This window comes from Staurois parvus, unplaced genomic scaffold, assembly GCF_062004578.1.
Source record: "Staurois parvus isolate SC_StPar_1 unplaced genomic scaffold, SC_StPar_1.0 ptg000001l, whole genome shotgun sequence".
In the NCBI taxonomy this organism is placed as follows: domain Eukaryota; kingdom Metazoa; phylum Chordata; class Amphibia; order Anura; family Ranidae; genus Staurois; species Staurois parvus.
This window is the reverse complement of record NW_028317797.1, coordinates 869,826-888,587: the sequence shown is the minus strand read 5'-3', so window position 1 is coordinate 888,587 and position 18,762 is coordinate 869,826. Positions and strand designations below refer to the sequence as shown.

General features: G+C 41.9%; 1 protein-coding gene across 1 annotated transcript in view; it reads right to left on the bottom strand.

Moving 5' to 3' along the window:
• Positions 1–13,275, bottom strand: part of SLC1A4 (solute carrier family 1 member 4) — a 69,850-nt gene extending 56,575 nt beyond the window's left edge. The window contains exon 1 of the mRNA XM_089669433.1: positions 12,563–13,275. Coding sequence (XP_089525559.1) covers positions 12,563–13,101 — 539 coding nt within the window. The 5' untranslated portion in view covers positions 13,102–13,275. The remainder of the gene's footprint in view (positions 1–12,562) is intronic.
• Positions 13,276–18,762: the final 5,487 nt, after the last annotated feature.

Genomic DNA, 18,762 nt, shown 5'->3' with positions numbered 1-18,762 from the left:
TGAAAATGAAAGCCCTGTCAGTGGTGATAGCGCACCACTAGTGGGCTTGGTTTTAAGGTAAGTTTTTCAAAATGTGCTACTATTTAATGCATACTATCATCAGGGGCCAGCTGCCTAAACCAGGAAGAGACAGTTCGCTCCCCAATTACATTAGAAAGGAAGATGGTGGTTTTCTATAATGCTTTTCTCCCTGGGGACACAAAGCACTTAACCACTTCCAGACCGGACACTTTTAGCCCCTTCCTGACCAGGGCAATTTTCAGCTTTCAGCGCTATCACACTTTGAATGACAATTGCACGGTCATGCAACACTGTACCCAAATGAATTTTTTACCATTTTTTGAGACAGTTAAAGCTTTATTTTGGTGGTATTTATTCACCGCTGGGATTTTTATTTTTTTTGCTATGTATATGAAAAAGTCCAAAAATTTTGAAAAAAAGTGTTTTTTTTTATAACATTTTGCAAATAAATAATATTTCATCATAAATCTTTGCCAAAATGTATTCCATTATCTTTTTAGTAAAAAAAAAAAATCCAAAGTTTATAACCAATAATTATAATTTTTAAACATTTTTTTTTATTTTTATTTTATTTTTTTATATTATTATTTTTTATTATTTTTTTTTTACATACTGTCACCCTAGCAGTGCAGTGTCACCATGGTGACACTGTACTACTTGTGGGGGGTGATGTAAATTTTTTTTTTTTTTTACACTGATTGCTTTTACACCCATATAGGATGTAAAAGCAATCAATTCTCTTTCTCTCTGTGTGCATTCTTGCACTCATTGAGAAGTACTGAGTGAGCTGTGATTGGTCACAGCTTGTCACATGGTACAAGGCTGTTGTGAATAGCCTTGTACCATGTGACCTCTGTGATCATTCACAGATTTCACACGTAGTAAGCAATGATGTCACAAGTGACATCTTGCTTACTACTTTGCATGTGATCACTGATTGGCCAATCAATGATCACATGATCGGGACCTCGTACAGAGGTCCCGTCCGACGATCGGTGTTTCACTGTGTCCGGAGGACACAGCGGGCACCGGATCGCAGTGCTGCGCGTTCTGAGGGAGCGCGCACAAGCAGGGTGCGGGGAGGCCGTTTATAAACAGCCACCCGACCCTGCACTGCCACCGTCCGGCCATTTATATGCCACGGCCGGTCGGGAAGTGGTTAAGCAGGCCATAGACAAGTCAAAAACCGAATGAAAATTCTTGGTCATTTATCTTTTGTATCATTAGTGTGCCAGCTATGACACGCAATTTTTATGTAGCAATCAAAAGTGCCTGAGCCAACATGCTGGATTCTGTTTTGAAAAATAAAACAAATGATGGCACAGTCAAATGCTCCATTTCAATTTATTCCATCGACAAAGCGTTCCGTTTTCAACTCCTCTATGGCCTGCCTTAGGAGGTGACATAGCCAGCTTGGACAGTCAGTTAAACCAATCAATCTACCAACATGTCATTCAAGTTTGGAAGCAACTCTCACAGAGAATTAAAGAATGAAATAAGTTCACCTTTTGTAACATGTTACACCTATATTCAAGATGTAACATGTTATGAACAGACCGGCTCTTGCACCTTCCTTAACCCCTTCACGCTGGCCGCACGCAAATGTGCGGCCTCCCGGCATTTGGGCCTAGACGCCGAGCGGCCGCACTTTGCGTTCATGTAGCAAAAAACATATGTGCTGAGAGCGCGCGCCCTGCGCGCACCCAGCACACATGTGAGGTACTCACGGAAAGGTCCTGGTCCGCTCTTTCGATCGGGACCTTTCCCGAACATGTGACCGGCTGTGACGCAATGTCACGGCGGCCACATGACACTAAGCCATGCCCCGTCCCGCCCACCTCCCGGCGCAGGAACTCCTCTTCACGCCGGGACGATCTGGCACGAAGGGGTTAATCCCCTGTTGTGACAGCTAGCAGGGGATTCTCTTCCCCCTGCTAGCTGTCACAATTTTAAAAAAAGCGGGCAAGTGGGGCTCCGCCCCCACACGACCACGTCATATATTCACAGTATTCTGTGAATGAGAAAACTACAAGTCTCGGCAGCCTTTTCGGCTGTCAGCTTTTAGTTCTCAATGAACTACCACGGCTCTGTGGAACTCTGTGGTAGTTCATTGAGTCTCCCTGTCAGAATGTGTCCACTTGCCCATATGATGTGTGGGAACACTGACACAGTGACAGGTCTGCAGGAGACCTGCACGGCACCAGCAATCTGCTGATCGCTGGTGCAATGCTTTAGAGACTCCATAAACAATAAATAGTAAATGCACATTTTTTTACCTGCAAAACTCTTTATTTTCAAAATTTTTGATCTTTTTCATTTATATAGCAAAAAAATAAAAATCCCAGTGGTGAATAAATACCACCAAAATAAAGCTTTATCTGTGTCAAAAACATGCTAAACATTTCATATGGGTACAGTGTTGCATGACCATGCAATTCTCATTCAAAGTGTGATAATGCTGAAAGCTGAAAATTGGCCTGGACTGGAAGGGGGTGAAAGTGTCCGGACTTGAAGTGATTAACAGAGACTGTTAGGAAAATCTAATTGGGCTCTCTGCTTAACAGAGTGCTGTGATTGATTAGTCAGGTCTGCTCATGATGCTCTGGTGCTGCTGACTTTGCCTTGAGTTCTGCCCACCTTCAGGAAGCTATTAGAGCCTTCCAAAACCTGAGATAGAACTAGGCAAATGAACAGCATGAATATGGATACAGCCCTGGCCAATTGCAGGAAGGGTGGCACCACTGCATGCTGGGAGTGGTATTTATGTTTGGTGAGCACATGGTTTCAGAGTCTCTCCCTGGAGAGGATTGCAGCAAGCCAGGCTGGAGGCAGGCTTGCCTCGCCTGGCACTTGGTGCCATGCAGGCCTCTGGCTCTGTGTGCTTTGCTACCTCTCTAGTGCATGATAGTCAGCGTGGGTCTGAGAAAAGGGAACACTGGCTAGTGTTCTGAAGAGCTTGTCCAACTGTTGCTACTACACAGGACCTTAATATGTTCTATTATTTCTGGACTTCCACAGTCTGCCGTAATAGGTCTGTACCTGAGAAGCTCAGTCCTGCAACTACTACTATTGCTAAAGGGACTTTGCTCACTATTTGTATCCTTGAAAATAAAAGAGAAGTCTGCTATCTGCTTTCAACCAGGACTTCAAAAATGCTCAACTAAGAGATCAGCTAGATTTCCTAAGTTGTGAATAGTTCTAATTTTGGAGTATCCTTCTAAATTCCCAATCCCTATCCCTAGTTCTACAATAAAACTCCAAAAACAATCATCCCCTAGCCTGGTCATGGAAGACAATGAGCGAATGAGTGTGTGTACCCGGCTGTGGAAAATACTTTGCCCCTGGCTGCGGGGCAAAGCAATGGGAGACCTGGGCAAAAATACAAGTGGCTCCTCGGGAGGTAGCAATACACATGTTAATGTATGGAAGAATCATAACCAAATGTCAAATATGTAGCCAAACTAGAAATCAACTTTACCTTTGTAATAGTATGTTCAGTTGTGTTTTGTTATCCTGTGTAAATAGATGTCTTTTTAAGAAATATTAAACATTTAGATGTAGAGTATGAAGCAGTAGGAACAAGAACTGCTTGATTGGATCACTGGCCACTCATTGCTGGAAGCCAATAAATGATTTAATATCCCTGAGTGTGACAGTCTACCCAGGATTCCTCATCTATTCCAGGAACGTTGTTTAGGATGAGAGCACAAATCAATTACAACACATTACTGTACGCTGAGTTTTGTCACTGAACAAAATCCCATTATTATTGTTATAGTGAGGTGCATGAAGCCATAACAGGCAGGGGACAGACCAAATTGAATAGTAGTAATCAGAAACAGAGCTTGTGATAAAAAGAAATTATAAACCAATAAACAAGAATCTTCTAAAATGATTGCCCTATTAATGTAACCTCACATCCTGAGACCAGACCACCCACACCGTTGGATCCCAGCTGCTTGATATTTTTATACTCGGTCATAAACTTAGGAATGGTCAAATGTTGCATATCCACTTTTTCCTGCCTTAAAAGTGTTCGTACACCCACAACAGTAAAATCAGTTTGTATAGCATGCTTGTTATACTCACTGTAAAACCTAAGGGGTTAATCTTCTGCATTGTTTAAAAATGCTGTTTGATCCTGACTTCTCTGATCCTCCTCTTCTTCCAGTGTCTCCCTCTTATCTCCTGATATGACATGTTCAGCACAGGGCCAATCAGCACTGTCCAGACAGAGGTCAGGTGTTTTGCATCCTCCTACAGCAGAATGAAAACTCCTCCTACAAACTTTAACCAGTGCTCTGCTTAAGTCACAAGACTGATCTAACTGATGGTGAGAAAAGGCATTTAGCAGTTTATATTTGCGAAAATAATTGCATTTCCATGTTGTGTACTGTGGGAGACCAGATATAGTGAATGCAGGGTCCAGGGAGACCAGATATAGTGAATGCAGGGTTCAGGGAGACCAGATATAGTGAATGCAGGGTCCTAGGTTTAGTAACACTTTAAGAAGTTAAAATTACCTGGACTAAGCGGTTACAGGTAGTCTCACATTTAGGCTAATAATACATTTGAAGGAGGAGCTATTCATAACATTCCTCCACATTCTTCTCTCCATTCAGCTAGATATTAGGAGTGGTTTGCACTGAAAAACAGTTCTTCTTCCAAAGCCTTGAGGCCTACTATCACACAGGTTGCAGGCATTGCTTATTTCATTGTAAAAATTCTTTACCTTTTAAAATGAGAACTTTCCAGAAAAACACGTAAGTCGCTGATGCTGGAAGCCTATTTGCTTTTATTTTACAGTTTCCCAGATTTTGTACCTTGGGGAAGGGGGTGTCATGCTCTTGGCTTAGGTGGTGAGTGTTTCACATCACAGATCAGAACCATTTACCACCAGGACCAGCGTTCATTATGCAGGCTCCAGAATGGACCTTGGCTATCTGGTGGATACATGAGCAGTGTCAAAGATATTCAGAATCATGCCAGTATTAAAGGTGGTATATGGACGCTGCAAAGGTTGTGATAGTTCTACACCAAAGCATTAACCAGCTGTAACCAGTGCTCTACTGGACACTGATAGAAGTCACAAGACTGCTCTAACTGCTGATGAGAAAAGGTATTTAGTAGTTTATATTTACTAAAATAATTTCATTTCCATGTTCTGTGTACTGTTGGAGAACCGATATAGTGAATGCAGGGTCCTGGGTTTAGTAACACTTTAACTAAACATCTGAATCTCAGAAGCCAAAAGATTATCAGATACACAAGCAGATCTGGCCATGGTACAACAGGAGCATCCATCCAGACCTACTGGCTATCTTCAGTATATTGAATAAGGATAAATTCCTGGTATGGATATTTTAAACTTGGTTACATTGGTCCTGCTTGTACCGCACAACAATGCATGTACCTGACTGATGACCCTGGAAGCTTGAAATCAGAAAGTAGAAAGCAGGAGGTCACTGCCCCTCCTCTCCATCTTGTCAAATCAGAGAATGTTTTGCATTCATTCAGAAAATGCACAGCATGCTCTGAATGGTGCCCTTGCCAAACGACTGACCTCCTGTGTTTAGAATGCAGCAGGCCAGCCGCTCAGCATGGAAAGTAAGTGGAGATCACTGGAATAGCAGTGTCTACTTCAGTGATTTCCAGCTTCCAGGGGCATTGGCCTAAAGTAGCTACACTCTGTGTAAAATATCATACCTGGAATTCATTTGTAAACTGATTGGGCGATTTTAGACCTAATTCACAGATAACTTTTACTTTGTGATGTCTGTTAGGGCCCTTTCACACAGGTGGTATCTGTACCAATCAACAAGGATCCCTTGCTGAAATTGGAGCTGAAAAGAACAGATATCACTTTTGTGGCATCCCTGCCCCTTTTTTCCTAAAGGAGCCTAATGGACTCACGTTAGGTCTGTGGGCAGGCAGATGTAAATAGACTGTGATTCCTGTAAATGTATCCGTTTACATTCTTTTATCATACGTTTAGGTACAAAAAAAATGGAAAGGATGCAAACCATCCTTTTTCTTTGAGACCCTGACTAACATTAACTCGAGATAGTCAATGTAAATGGATGCACATCTGTCTGCCAACCCATAGACTGACATTGAACTTGTATTCAGATCAGTGCTGTCACTAGGGTTGGTGTCACCTGGCGCGGTAAACCATGGTGTCACCCCCCCCTCAGCCGGCCCCTGTAAATGATGCGGTCGGTGCCTGCGCGCTGATGCGTGCACGGATGGGGGTGACACTATCACAGTTGGATATCACTTCCTACTTAATGGTGTCACCCAGGGCTACTGTTAGAAATCACGGGGCCCCGTACAGCCTACCTGACATAGCCCCACCAGACTTACAGAAATTACAGTATGTATAGGAAAGAATCACCCCCATTTAAAATAATTATATATCTCACTTGTATGGTAATACAGCTGGATAAAACAAAAACTGTGTCTGTCTTCATTTCAAGCTTCAAAGCAACAAAATGTGATTATATTAAAAAAGGGGGTTGATTATTTTCTATACCCACTGTACATTTTTTTAAAAATCATTTTTCCAATTTATAAAAATTAAAATACGGGACGGGGGGCTTGGATTAAATATCTGGAGTCTAACCAGACCTCTGACATCTCACCTTTTGAGGCAGAGAAAGGAATTGAGGACATGGATTTTTCAGTTCCTTTCTCTGTAGCCTCAGCTGCAGTTAAGAGGAATGAACAGGAGACAGAGACTCCTATTCATTCGTAAACTGAAGCATAGTAAACAAGAATTTACTATGCTTGGTTATCAGTGGACACAGAAGTGACTGGTACCAATCACTCACTGTGTCCAATTCAGAGAAGGAAGGGGCCAGTAAATTATATATCTCCATCCGCCTGTGTACTCGCAGAGGAAAGCCGGCAGTGCTGTGGGGGGATGAGGGGGGGGGGGCACAGGCACACAGGGGGAAATCAGATGTGGACAGAACAGGGAAGGGGATCGGTGCGATGAGATAGAAGGACAATTGCAGCACTGTGTCTGTGTCTCTCATCCAGCAGCTGAAAGCCAGCGGGAGGGAGAGGGGGAGAAACTGGCTTTCAGTTTCTGGAGGGAGAGACACAGACACAGTGCATCATTCTGTAATTGTCCTCTCGTCCCATCACACCGATCCCCCTTCTGTCCAGGCCCCCTACAGGAGGCCCGTGGTAACCCCCTATTGGCGGCCTTGGTGTCACCCCTCTTGCGGAGGTGTCACCTAGGTGCTGTGTGTACCCCCGCAGTGAAGCCACTGATTCAGATACGCTAAAAAACTCTCAGTGGAATCTGATTGGAATGCCTATATGAGAGGACCCTTAGGCTGGCCATACACTGATCGTTTTTTATTATGTTTTGCAAGCTGAGGGAAAAAATAACAATTTCCTCCATCCACACTATACAACATGGATGAATAAATCTCCTGCTTCAGCTATTCCATTTTAAAAACTGGTGGGGCTGGCTGTCAAAATACCCATACAACGGCTGCATCTAAATGGATGCAGCTACTGTTCAACTAAAAATTTAGCAGCAGGCTTTTTTTCGACAAAAGCCAGTCGAATGTTTGCCATTTGTCAGAGTGGGGCTCCAGGGCCACCTATTAAGTGAACTTCGACTGGTTCCTCAGAAACTGGCCAAACTTCACACAGTGTATGACCAGCTTTAGAATTTGTTCTTGATGTGAGAAAAGCATGGCTCTCTTTAAAGTGGAACTTCACTCTCTCAATCAACATAGACTATTTCTAATCCCTATGCTGCTAGCATTAGTAGATAGATAGGAAAATATATCATATTTACTTGTTTTAACCTTTTTTTTGCATTCCTTCATTTACTTCCCGGTTTCCATGCCTAGGAAAATGATGTCATACAGCCCAGGAGTCTGCAGAAGGGGATGCCAATGCCTGAGCGAAGGACAGATGGATTCGAGGAAGTAACTGCTACATGAGTCATCTGCCATTATTGAAAATGGCCACAGCCAGAAATGCCAGGAGATGCTTTTCAAAATGTTTTCTCAGCAAAATAAAGGATGAAGACATGGATGGATGGGGGAGTTTGCTTTGAATATTAAAAATGAATTATATGGCATTCTTGGTTTGTGGTATCAGATGCAGTGTAAGTCCACTTTAACTATAACAATTAAGAGGAAATAGGTATGCTAAATGAAAATTCACAGCATGAGAAAATTATGAACTGGAAAAACCCTTCGAGAAGTTGCCTTTGCTGTCTTCTCTCTGCTAATGCTATTACCTTGGGTGTCTTGTTAATCCATTTGTTTCAATACTGTATGTCACTGTGCTAGCATGTTGATAATGACTTTTGACTTTGATCGCATTTTCCTGGTATGTATACCTGCCCTGGGTAAACGATTCAGGAATTTGCGAAGGCAGTAGGTCAGCATACTGAACAGAATAGGGGGCTTTGTACTGCTACACAGGGGTCTTTGTAGAAGGGATGAAGAAAGGGATATGGAGGCTCTGCAAGTTATGTGCAATCAATCCAATCACTGTTGAGTTCTTATGATTAGAACTCTCAGTACAGGTTTATGCCTTTCACAATTTGATGAGCCATGTCAAATCTTTTAATAAAGGATATTCTGACCAATGCTAGGTATACACGGTTCACTGTTCCCATGTAGATAATGCTTTGTGTACTTCCTCAAATGTTTCTACACATGAAAACTGATGCAAAACTAAGATTTACTTTTTCTTTGCTTCTCTGCCACTCTGTCCATCACTAGTGATGAGCTTGGGTTCAATCCAATTCTGAAAGTTAGCTGTCATTGCTGGAACAATGAGCTGCGGGTAGGAGATTCCCTGCCCCACAACTGATGTACACGATGGCCCCGGGGATGCTCATGACATCTATGACCCATATAGACATATTGCCTTGCCCCTTTTCAAGGTGAAGAATTTCCCACCCACAGCTCATTGGCCCAGCAATGACAGCTAACATCTGGTTACAAAATAAACCTGGTTTGGACCAAACCCAAGTTTATGCCTTTTAAGCACTATGAGCCAAAGAAAATACCCAGTACTTCTGGGTATGGAGAAGCATGTGATTCACTCCATGTGACAGCGCTCGGCCAATTAGTCTATAGTCAAAGGCAAAAGACCACCAGCGCTCAAATCTTTGTGCTCCGCAGAATCTCACGGTAACTGTCACTAGTTGAGGTACAGCCCTCTGAAGACGGGGAAATCTTAGCACTGACAAGAAAAAACACAACAGGGAACACTCTCCTCTTGCATTACCATGGTATCAAATGCTTTATTATAAAAAAAAGTGACAAGTGTATACTCACAAACTTGTCTGGTTGCCTTGGCTCTGAGGAAGGGAGTGCGTCTCCTGAAACACGTTAGCCATTACAACTGGTATCCTTTTCTACAGGACCCCCCTACCTAGGACTGATTCACTTGGCTACATGACTGTATTCATGGTCCTTTTGTGAGTATGCACTTGTCACTTTTTTATAATAAAGCATTTGATACCATGGTAATGCTCAAGGAGAGTGCGCCCTGTTGTGTTTTTTTTGTCAATTAGTCCATGGCAAATCCAGCAACTTGTATCTTACACAGGACTTTCCTCATTCTCCTAGTGTCTGCATGGACTGGCTTTGCATTACAGTAAACCTTTCCATTTCCAATGCAAATAAACCCAGTGATATCCAATTTATCAGCGATATATTGCGGGGGCTAATATAGGCTCTAACTTCTCTATGCAGAGGGGTTGTGGCATGGCTCCATTTATCTGAATACAGCTGTGAAAACAAATTTGTTGAAAGTGTTTTATCACCCCCTAGGCAGAAGTGTAAGCCCTATTGGAAAACACAGCTTAAAATGTACCTAAACACAAGAACAAAATATTGATAGCCTTGCATCTTACCTGCCCTTAGATGTGGTGGCTGCATTAGTTTTCTCTTTCACACTTTTTTCATTTATTTTAACTTGGTAATCTTGTCATTACCACACTTCCTGTCCTGGGGTGACAACCATACTGAGCAGTGTTGCCACCCTAAGACAGGTAGTGTGTTAGGACTACATGACACCTCCCTCTTGTCTCCTTACAGGGGGAAGTGTTTTGCAGTGTACAGGGATAGCAGGGAACATCGCTACTGATAACAGCCCAGCGGCAGAGAGTGCAGGGAGTTATCAGTTCACAGACTTTCTGGTTTGATGAACATGTAATTTTTTGATGAACAAATATATTGAAACACTTTCAATGGTATATTTGACATTTTTATATATTTTTTTAAAATGATAAATCTATATATGTATACATATTGCGGTTGATTTACTAAAACTGGTGAGTGCTAAATCTGGTGCAGCTCTTCTTGGTAGCCAATCAGCTTCTAACTTCAGCTTATTCAATTAATCTTAGACAAAAAAAAAAACCTGGAAGCTGATTGGTTTCTAAGCAGAGCTGCACCAGATTATGCACTCTCCAGCTTTAGTAAATCAACCCCTTTTTATTTTAAAACAGACAAAAGCGGAGCTAATTAGAGAAATATTGTTAGAATACATACATACATAAAATGTATGTATTTTCTGCTAAACTGTTTGTTGGACATCTGGAATTCAGCAGTGAGATCATGTAACATCTGTCTGATCATTGTTCTCTGTCTCTGGATTGGTTTTAGCTGTATTCACAGTAAAATACATCAGCTTTGACAAATTTAAATAATTGTTTGATCAGCGCGGTGAATGGTTGTTCAAAAGCCTCATACTGCTCTATGAATAATGCATAGGCACTTGTGCTCCCGCTATATGCATGTAAGCCTGTAGTGGGATTGCATCATATCGGAACAGCTATAACCCTGCTAATGTAAGTTGTGTATATAGAAGCACTAAATGCATGAGAATGCTAACCATGCATTAATGCATTGCTGTATATGGCAAACATACAGTATATTTACTCTACAGGGTGTGAGTTCAATTGTACAATGCATTATAAAAGAAAGCATGGTGAGAAACAAATACCTACCCTGCCAGTAGTGTATACACATTCATGTACATCTCATAATATGTAATGTTCCCAATGTGGGAAGCCTATTAAATGCAAAGTTTGTTGTAAGTAAAGTCAAAATTATTTTTTTTTCAGGTTTCAATACATTAGAGAAGGGTTAGACTCTCCGTAAGGCTTTTATTGCTTTCTATGTGCCACTGGGGAGATCTTGCTCTCCTTTTTGTCCTAGTGTGAAGGAAAACCCATCATACTTGTTCCAGTGACAACTGTCTAAAGTTCACCACGCACATTACAATCTGATTGTACAATCTCTTTTAGATCTACTAACAGCTACTGAAAGGTTTTGGTAAATCTACAGGTGTACATAGATTGTGTGGTCAGGCTGTATCATGTATGGTGAACCTAAGAGGAGATTTTCCTTTGGTGAGATTTCATCATACTGTTTTGTCTTTGTGATAAGAAGTAAAGGAAATTCTCCCCAATGGGGCACATGGCAAAAAACTGACAGTGGTTTTAACCTTTTCCTACTCTATACAAAACAAAAAAAAAAACGTTTTGGCTTCAGATATTCTTTAATATTTTTAAAACAATTAATATACTATAACAATTATTGAAAGCAGTCAATAGCAACAAAAGGAAAGGGATCCTTTCACTGGGCGGATGTATTCATACTAAAAAAGTGGGAAAAATAGGGGCAAGGGAAATCTTTATTATGTTCACCAACCTGCACTAGAAGCACATACCATGTATGAATTCTATGACCCCTTACATGATTTATGCCTCTGTTAACCTGTGAAACCCTTAACAGAGAATACCATTAAATAAAGAAATCATCCCTAGGGGGTTGGCGAACACCCAAGTATACTCATCAAAGGAAGATCTCACTGGCTATGGCCAAATTAAACAACCGGCATCCAGCTGTTATAAATCTTCAACTCCTGGCAATATTACCAACTAAAATGTACCCTGGAAGGTGTTTCCTCATTTAGGAGCATTATGGTTAAAGTACTCCTGACATTTGATAATAAAAAATATATAACGGAAACCATAAACAGGTTTGATTTCCTTCAACAACACAACTCTCCTCTGTATTCAGTGATAGCAGCCTTTCTGCACAATTTTCACCCTGGAGGAACCCTTGAAATATTTTTTTGGTCTTGAGGAACTGTTGGAAAAAATAATTTTACCTCCTGTTCATGGTACATCAGCGTGATTACTAAATTATAAACTGCTTTAAATATAAGAATAACTATGGAGTACGTTGCATATTTGACACCCAGGGCGGGTAATTTTTTTACACCCTCTTGCTCTATACAAGAACATTTTAAGTAATAGTCTTAAAATGACATGAATAACAGAAAGGAACTGCAGACAGTACAAATTGTGGTATCCCCTAAAATTGGTGGTCAGTGTAGAAATACCCCCGTACAATGGTGGTCAGTGTAGGTAGGAGATCAATTCACCATTGCTCTCTGCTCTAAGAACCCTTAGTCACGTCAGAAGGAACATTAGGTTTTCACAAGACCCTAATTGAGAAAGGCTGGTGTAGAGTAAAGATTTTACCTGGCAAGGTCCAGGAAGGAGTCCACGGTCTCCTTATTGGTGCTGATGGTGGTTTCAATACCCAGGGCATTAGAGTTCAGAGCACTTGCTTCAGCTCCTGGTTTAATTATGAAGCCCAAGGCTATAGCTAACCCAGAAGCCATGAGAGTGGTCACCAGAAAGTAAGCCACAGCAATGCCACCCAACTTGCCCAGTGACCTGGTATCCAGACTGGCAGCGCCAGAGATCAAGCTGCACACCACCAGTGGTAGGATGATCATCTTCAGCATCCTCAGCAGCATCTCTCCAGGAAAGGCAAAGTAGGTCATCTGAGCCTTGGTCAAGTTCATGGTCCTCACTGCTGTGCCCAGGCCAACTCCTACCAACACCCCAGACACTGTGAGGATAACAATGGCATTCTTCTTTAGGAACTGGGCACATTTTGCTCCTTCACTTTTCTTTGCAGCTTTACTAGTTTCATCCATTGGGTAGATGGTATAATCAGGGTACTTGTCAATGTGGCCGTTGGTTTCGCAAGGCTTCTCCGTCATTGTTGACATTTTGGTGTGGCAGTGATGATGATCAGAGCTGGGAGCTTGCTGTGCTGTGTAATGGGTATGAGAGGCTTCAGCACACAATGGCAGCGAGGGAGCTGCTAACAGTGCTTTGTGCTCTTTCTGGTTCCAGACTCTCACTGCTCTACTCTGGGGCTCTCCCAGCCTCTAAAAAACTGCAGCTGATGCAACAGAGCTTCCTCCTCTCCCTCCCACCCGCAAATGTGTCTGTATAGCCCTCCCTCCTGGCCCCTGTTTGTGCCAAGTCTCCCTCATCACCCCTCACTTTCTATCTTCACTGTCTGGCTTGTTGCCCTCTCACATACACAGTGCCCAGCTACAAGATAAGGGACAGAATGGCTGAGTAAGGCAGGCAGAGAGCAGGTGATGGGCTGCTCACACCTTTACTGGAAAGTAGAATCAAAACCATACAGAGGATCTCAGTACTGCTCTTTATACATCCCGTATTGCTTTGTTGCATCAGCCTTTTACAAATGTGCAGAATGTCTGAAATGAGAGTATTGATTTGCATATATACATCTTTCACAGGAGACTGGAATAGAACATAAGGCAGAACTAAAGCTGGCCATACACTATTAGTTTTGTTTTCATTCAGCACGCTAAACAGATTCTTTCATCGATGAAGGAATTCCCCCTACCAGGACACTGTACTCCGACAGCACCTGCCACTGTCAGAATACACTAATTAGTAGCTGTAGCTGATTGGCTGTAGCCAATGAACGATGGAAAATTTTCCAACATGTCCCTTCGAAAGAAGTTGAATAAACAATCGATGACTGTCAAGTAAGGAAGCCCACACATAGATCGAAATTTGCTGGTGCTTGCTAGACTGGACAAATTTTAACCAGTGTACTGCCAACTTAAAGTTAACATATTAAAAACTGCAAGCAGACAGGCTTTTCAGTGCAGAAGAAACATGCTATATCTTTTCTACAATAAAACAAATCTACTTTCCTGTTTGTAATCTTTTGTAGAATGTACACTAAGTCGTGCATGCATGGGTTAATGTATATTCATGGCTAACCTTGGCACGAGTCAGCAAAGTTCTGCAACCATGTACCACTTTCTTAAGCTGGTCATAGATGGATCGAAATTCAGCTGGTTCATTAGGGAATGGATCTATCTGTCTATGGCAGTTCCCATTCCAGAGAGTTTGATCTAATGATGGCTTTCTCTCAAACCGGCTTGTTGGAAATTTTTTCTTCGATCAGCACTGCAGCACTGATCAGTGTATTCTGACAGTGGAGGAGTATCCACTGGGAGAATACAATAACACAGCTGTGAGTATTCCTCCATCCCCATTGCTTGTATTGAAGGGGAAACCTGTTCTGTCTTTTTTTCGATTGGCCTGCTGGTTGATTCTGGTTGAACTGTTTCGTGTATGGCCAACCTTAGTCTCTATAATTAAGCCCTAGATGTTAAAACATGTTAGTGGAAGGATCTTGGTTGGAGGGTCTGTGCTTGTGCTGAACAATAAAGTTGATTTTACCCTTTTGGAAGTGGTGTGTGGTGCCAGAACTCTGCTCAATTGTTTGTGGAAGAAATGGCCCCTAGCACCTGTAAACTGGAGTTGGGGATTTCAGAGGTCTGGCCATAGACTGTATGAAAGTTGTCCTGAGGAACTGGATGAAATTCCTTCAGTGGGTAGCCATGTCGGCCAACCCTCGCCTGACATCATCATGTATTAAGGTATAAAATGTTTAGACTTTAGAACCACTTTAAGTGCAGCTTTGTCTTTTTTGAGCAACACCCTAGTACTGAAATGACTGATCTCCTGTATGAATATGTGTCGTTCTCAGGCCAGCCAATCAAACAGCTGAAAGCCTACCATCCAGAAGGAGCTGGAGGGAAGATGTTAGAGCTGATGAGGGACCTTGCAGACTTTGTCTTGTTGTTGCAGAAGTAAGCATTGCGGCGTTTGGTCCCACTTTATTATCCCTGTTCTTCTTGCTGATTAGGGATGAATGAAATTGAAAGTTTCCAATTCCCCAAAAAATGAAGATTTGGCTAAATTCATTGGTGGGGAAGGTGAAACAAGGGTGTTTTTGGTTGTTTTTTTAAAAGGCACAGTCTACTTTTTGCAAATATGTAATAAATGCACTTACAATAATAAAATTTAAAAACATTTTTTTTATATTCTTTGTATTGAATCCTTAAAGCATTGCAACATTGATCAGTGTGTCACAAGGGCAAAGAACTCTTTCCTGCATTGTTCACCCCCAGCCTCAGGTGTGTATGGAGTTTTGGACTTTATGTTATGGGGCTAAAGGAGGTAAACTATGGATTGTACGTGTGGTGACATTACTGCACTTGTGCTGGAATGATCTGTGAGCACTTCTGCTGCAATGGTAGGGGGACTTGTCTTCCCATACACAAACCCCTGTAAATGGATCTGTGCATGGAAGGCGCAGCTGTTTTGATAGAGCTGCGTACAGCTGCCTAAATTCAAGCAACAATAGGATTCTCTAGAGAGAAGCATCCCATGATTCAGGTAAGTGCAGCTTGAGTGTAGTGGGTTGGAGAATGTGACAATGTTTCATGTTATGCTCTAAGACCCCGGTAATACTGGTGTGACTTGACATGCGATTTGATCGTTCCAAACCACATGACAAGTTGCACCCTATTGTCTGTAATTGAAACGGTCATATCAGTGTGATTCCTAATTCGTCGGAGTTGGACCGATTTTGAAAGTAGTGCATGTACTACTTTTTGCAAGTTCAGGTCCACCATCAAGATCTCTCCTCCAAAATATCAAAGTTTAGCCAGAAAAAGAGGGAAACAGTGCATACCCATAGCATGGTATGTAAAAAAAAAGAATTTTTTTCTGGCTAAACCCTGATATTGTAGGAGAGATCCTGATGGTGGATGGTCCATATGCCTGGAGAATCTTTAGCTATAGGATACATCTAAGTCAGTGGTCTCCAAACTGCAGCCCTGTGCTTGCTTTTATCTGGACCTTGGGGCACTATTTTGTCCAATGATACCAACAATGGGGCATAATTCCCCTCACTGACACCAACGATGGGGCACAATTCCTCCCAATGATAAAACAATGACCCTACTGATGGGGCACAATTCCTCCCACTGACACCAATGATGGGGCACAATTCCTCCCACTGACATCTAAGATGAGGCATTGTTTTTTCTCAACTGACATCGGGACCTTTATTATTATTATTATTATTATTATTATTATACAGGATTTACATAGCGCCAACAGTTTGCTCAGTGCTTTACAATATAACAGGAGACAATACAGCAACAATACAGTTCAATAGAAGAGGGAAAGGAGGGCCCAGCTCCTTGGAGCTTACAATCTAGGAGGGAGGGGCTAGTGGTACAAAAGGTAGTAACTGTGGGGGATGGACTGGTTGGAAGAGTAGAAGATTCCCTTATTAGCAGAGGGCAGGAAGGACTTCCCTGAAGAGATAGGTTTTCAGAGAGCACCTAAAAGTGAGCAGAGTAAGTAATAGCTTGATAGATTTGGGTAGAGAGTTCCAGAGGATGGGGAAGCTCTGGAAAAGTCCTGGAGACAAGCATGGGAGGAGGAGACAAGGGAGCTAGAGAGCAATAGGTCTTGCAAGGAGCGGAGAGTACGGTTTGGGTGATATTTAGAGACAAGATCGTTGATGTAATCTGGGGCAGAGTTATAAGTGGCTTTATACGTTAATAACATTACGTTAATGTTTTGAATTTTATCCGTTGGGCAATGGGAAGCCAGTGGAGGGATTGACAGAGAGGGGTGGTTGATACAGAACGGTTAGTAAGGTGGATACGTCTGGCAGCAGCATTCATGATAGACTGAAGAGGGGATAGCCTGCGATGAGGTAGGTCAATGAGGAGGGAATTAAGACGAGAGTCAAGACGACATATAACAAGGGAGTGAATAAGTTGCTTAGTGGTTTCCGTGGTTAGGAACGGGCGTATCTTGGAGATGTTGCGGAGGTGTAGTCTACAAGATTTGGACAGTGATTTGATTTGGGGGTGAAAGGATAGATGGGAGTCTAGGATTACACCTAGTACCCTGGCATGAGGGGAAGGAATGATGATTGTGTTATTGATCCTGATGGAGAAGTCAGGGGAGGGGGCACGGGCTGGAGGGAATACTAAGAGCTCAGTTTTGGAAAGATTGAGTTTGAGGAAGTGGAGTGACATCCATGCCGATATGTCACTTAGTAGGTTAGTAATGCAAGAGGAGACTGAAGGGGTGAGGTGAGGGGTAGAAAGATAGATTTGTGTCATCAGCATAGAGATGGTACTTAAAGCCGTGGGAGTTTATCAAGTGACCAAGGGAGGAGGTGTAGATGGAGAAGAGAAGGGGTCCAAGGACAGAACCTTGAGGGACCCCTACAGAAAGAGGGAGTGAAGACGAGGAGGCAGCGTTATAGGTAACACTGAAGGAGCGCTGCGATAGGCAGGAGGAGAACCAGGAAAGAGCAGAGTCTCTGAGACCAAGAGAGTGGAGTTTTTTTGAGGAGGAGGGGATGGTCAACCGTACTACTCCCAATGGCCACAGTCCGGCCCCCCTACAGTCTGAAAAACAGTAAACTGGCCCTTTGTCTAGAAAGTTTGGAGACCCCTGATCTAAGTGCTTTTGACCATTTATAACCTAATGGTCCACATCATCTAATAGTTTAACTTGGTGGTGAATGAGCACTTTGTTCAACAGGAAGTTGAAGTGTGGGGACATGCTTCATAATATTGAATTGTGAAAGGACTTTTCTTTGAATTTTGTTCACTTTGGGACTTTTATTTTTTACTTTTTTAATGTATTTATTATATGGATTAATAGAACTCCTTGGTGTATCTGTTGTTACATTCACATTTAGGATGTTATTTATGTACATTTGATATTTATTTGATTTAAACACTGCTTTTTGCTTTTGTGTACTGTATACCCTGGATCTACCCCTCGTTATTTTGCTATTTTCACAATACTAAACTAGATAGTCAAAAATATAATAACTATATTAGGGCAACAGTACACAAATGATGATCAATTGCACAAAAAAACACTAAATGATATAAATTATACTACCAAAAATAAACACACACACAAAACACTTCCTGTAATCAAAATGAATGGCACGCAGTAAAATGTTACCTAAAAAACACTACATAAACTAAACTGCCCTAAATATACCTTCTAACACACACACATCCTAAATTAGTGGATATTTATGTACATTTTACCTATGCAGCTCAATAAGCGAAACTGAGAGTTTCCACTTCTGCAAATTTGTGCCTACAGAGAAATACAAAATCCCCTCCTGCCTTCCACACCTTTCTATTCATCCAATATTATAATGGGCAGCCATACTGGTCATTAGGAAGAGGTTGGATAATGAAGAGGACTGGTCAGTTTTTTTCACAGTAATTATGCTTTGGGATTTTTATATGACAGCAGCCTGGTATTCGGGGCACCTGGGGTTTTGGAGAGGACATCTAAAGGTATAGGCAAACAGCACCAGGTCTGAGCAAGGAAAAATAACAGCACACATGTTGCAGCATTTGCCTATTAAGGGCTAGTTCATACCACAAATGCTGTGTGCAGTATGCATTTTGACCTGCATGTTTACACACAGTTTTAATGCATTCTAACATGTTTTAATACTTTTTTTAGTGTATTTGTAAAGCATTTATAAT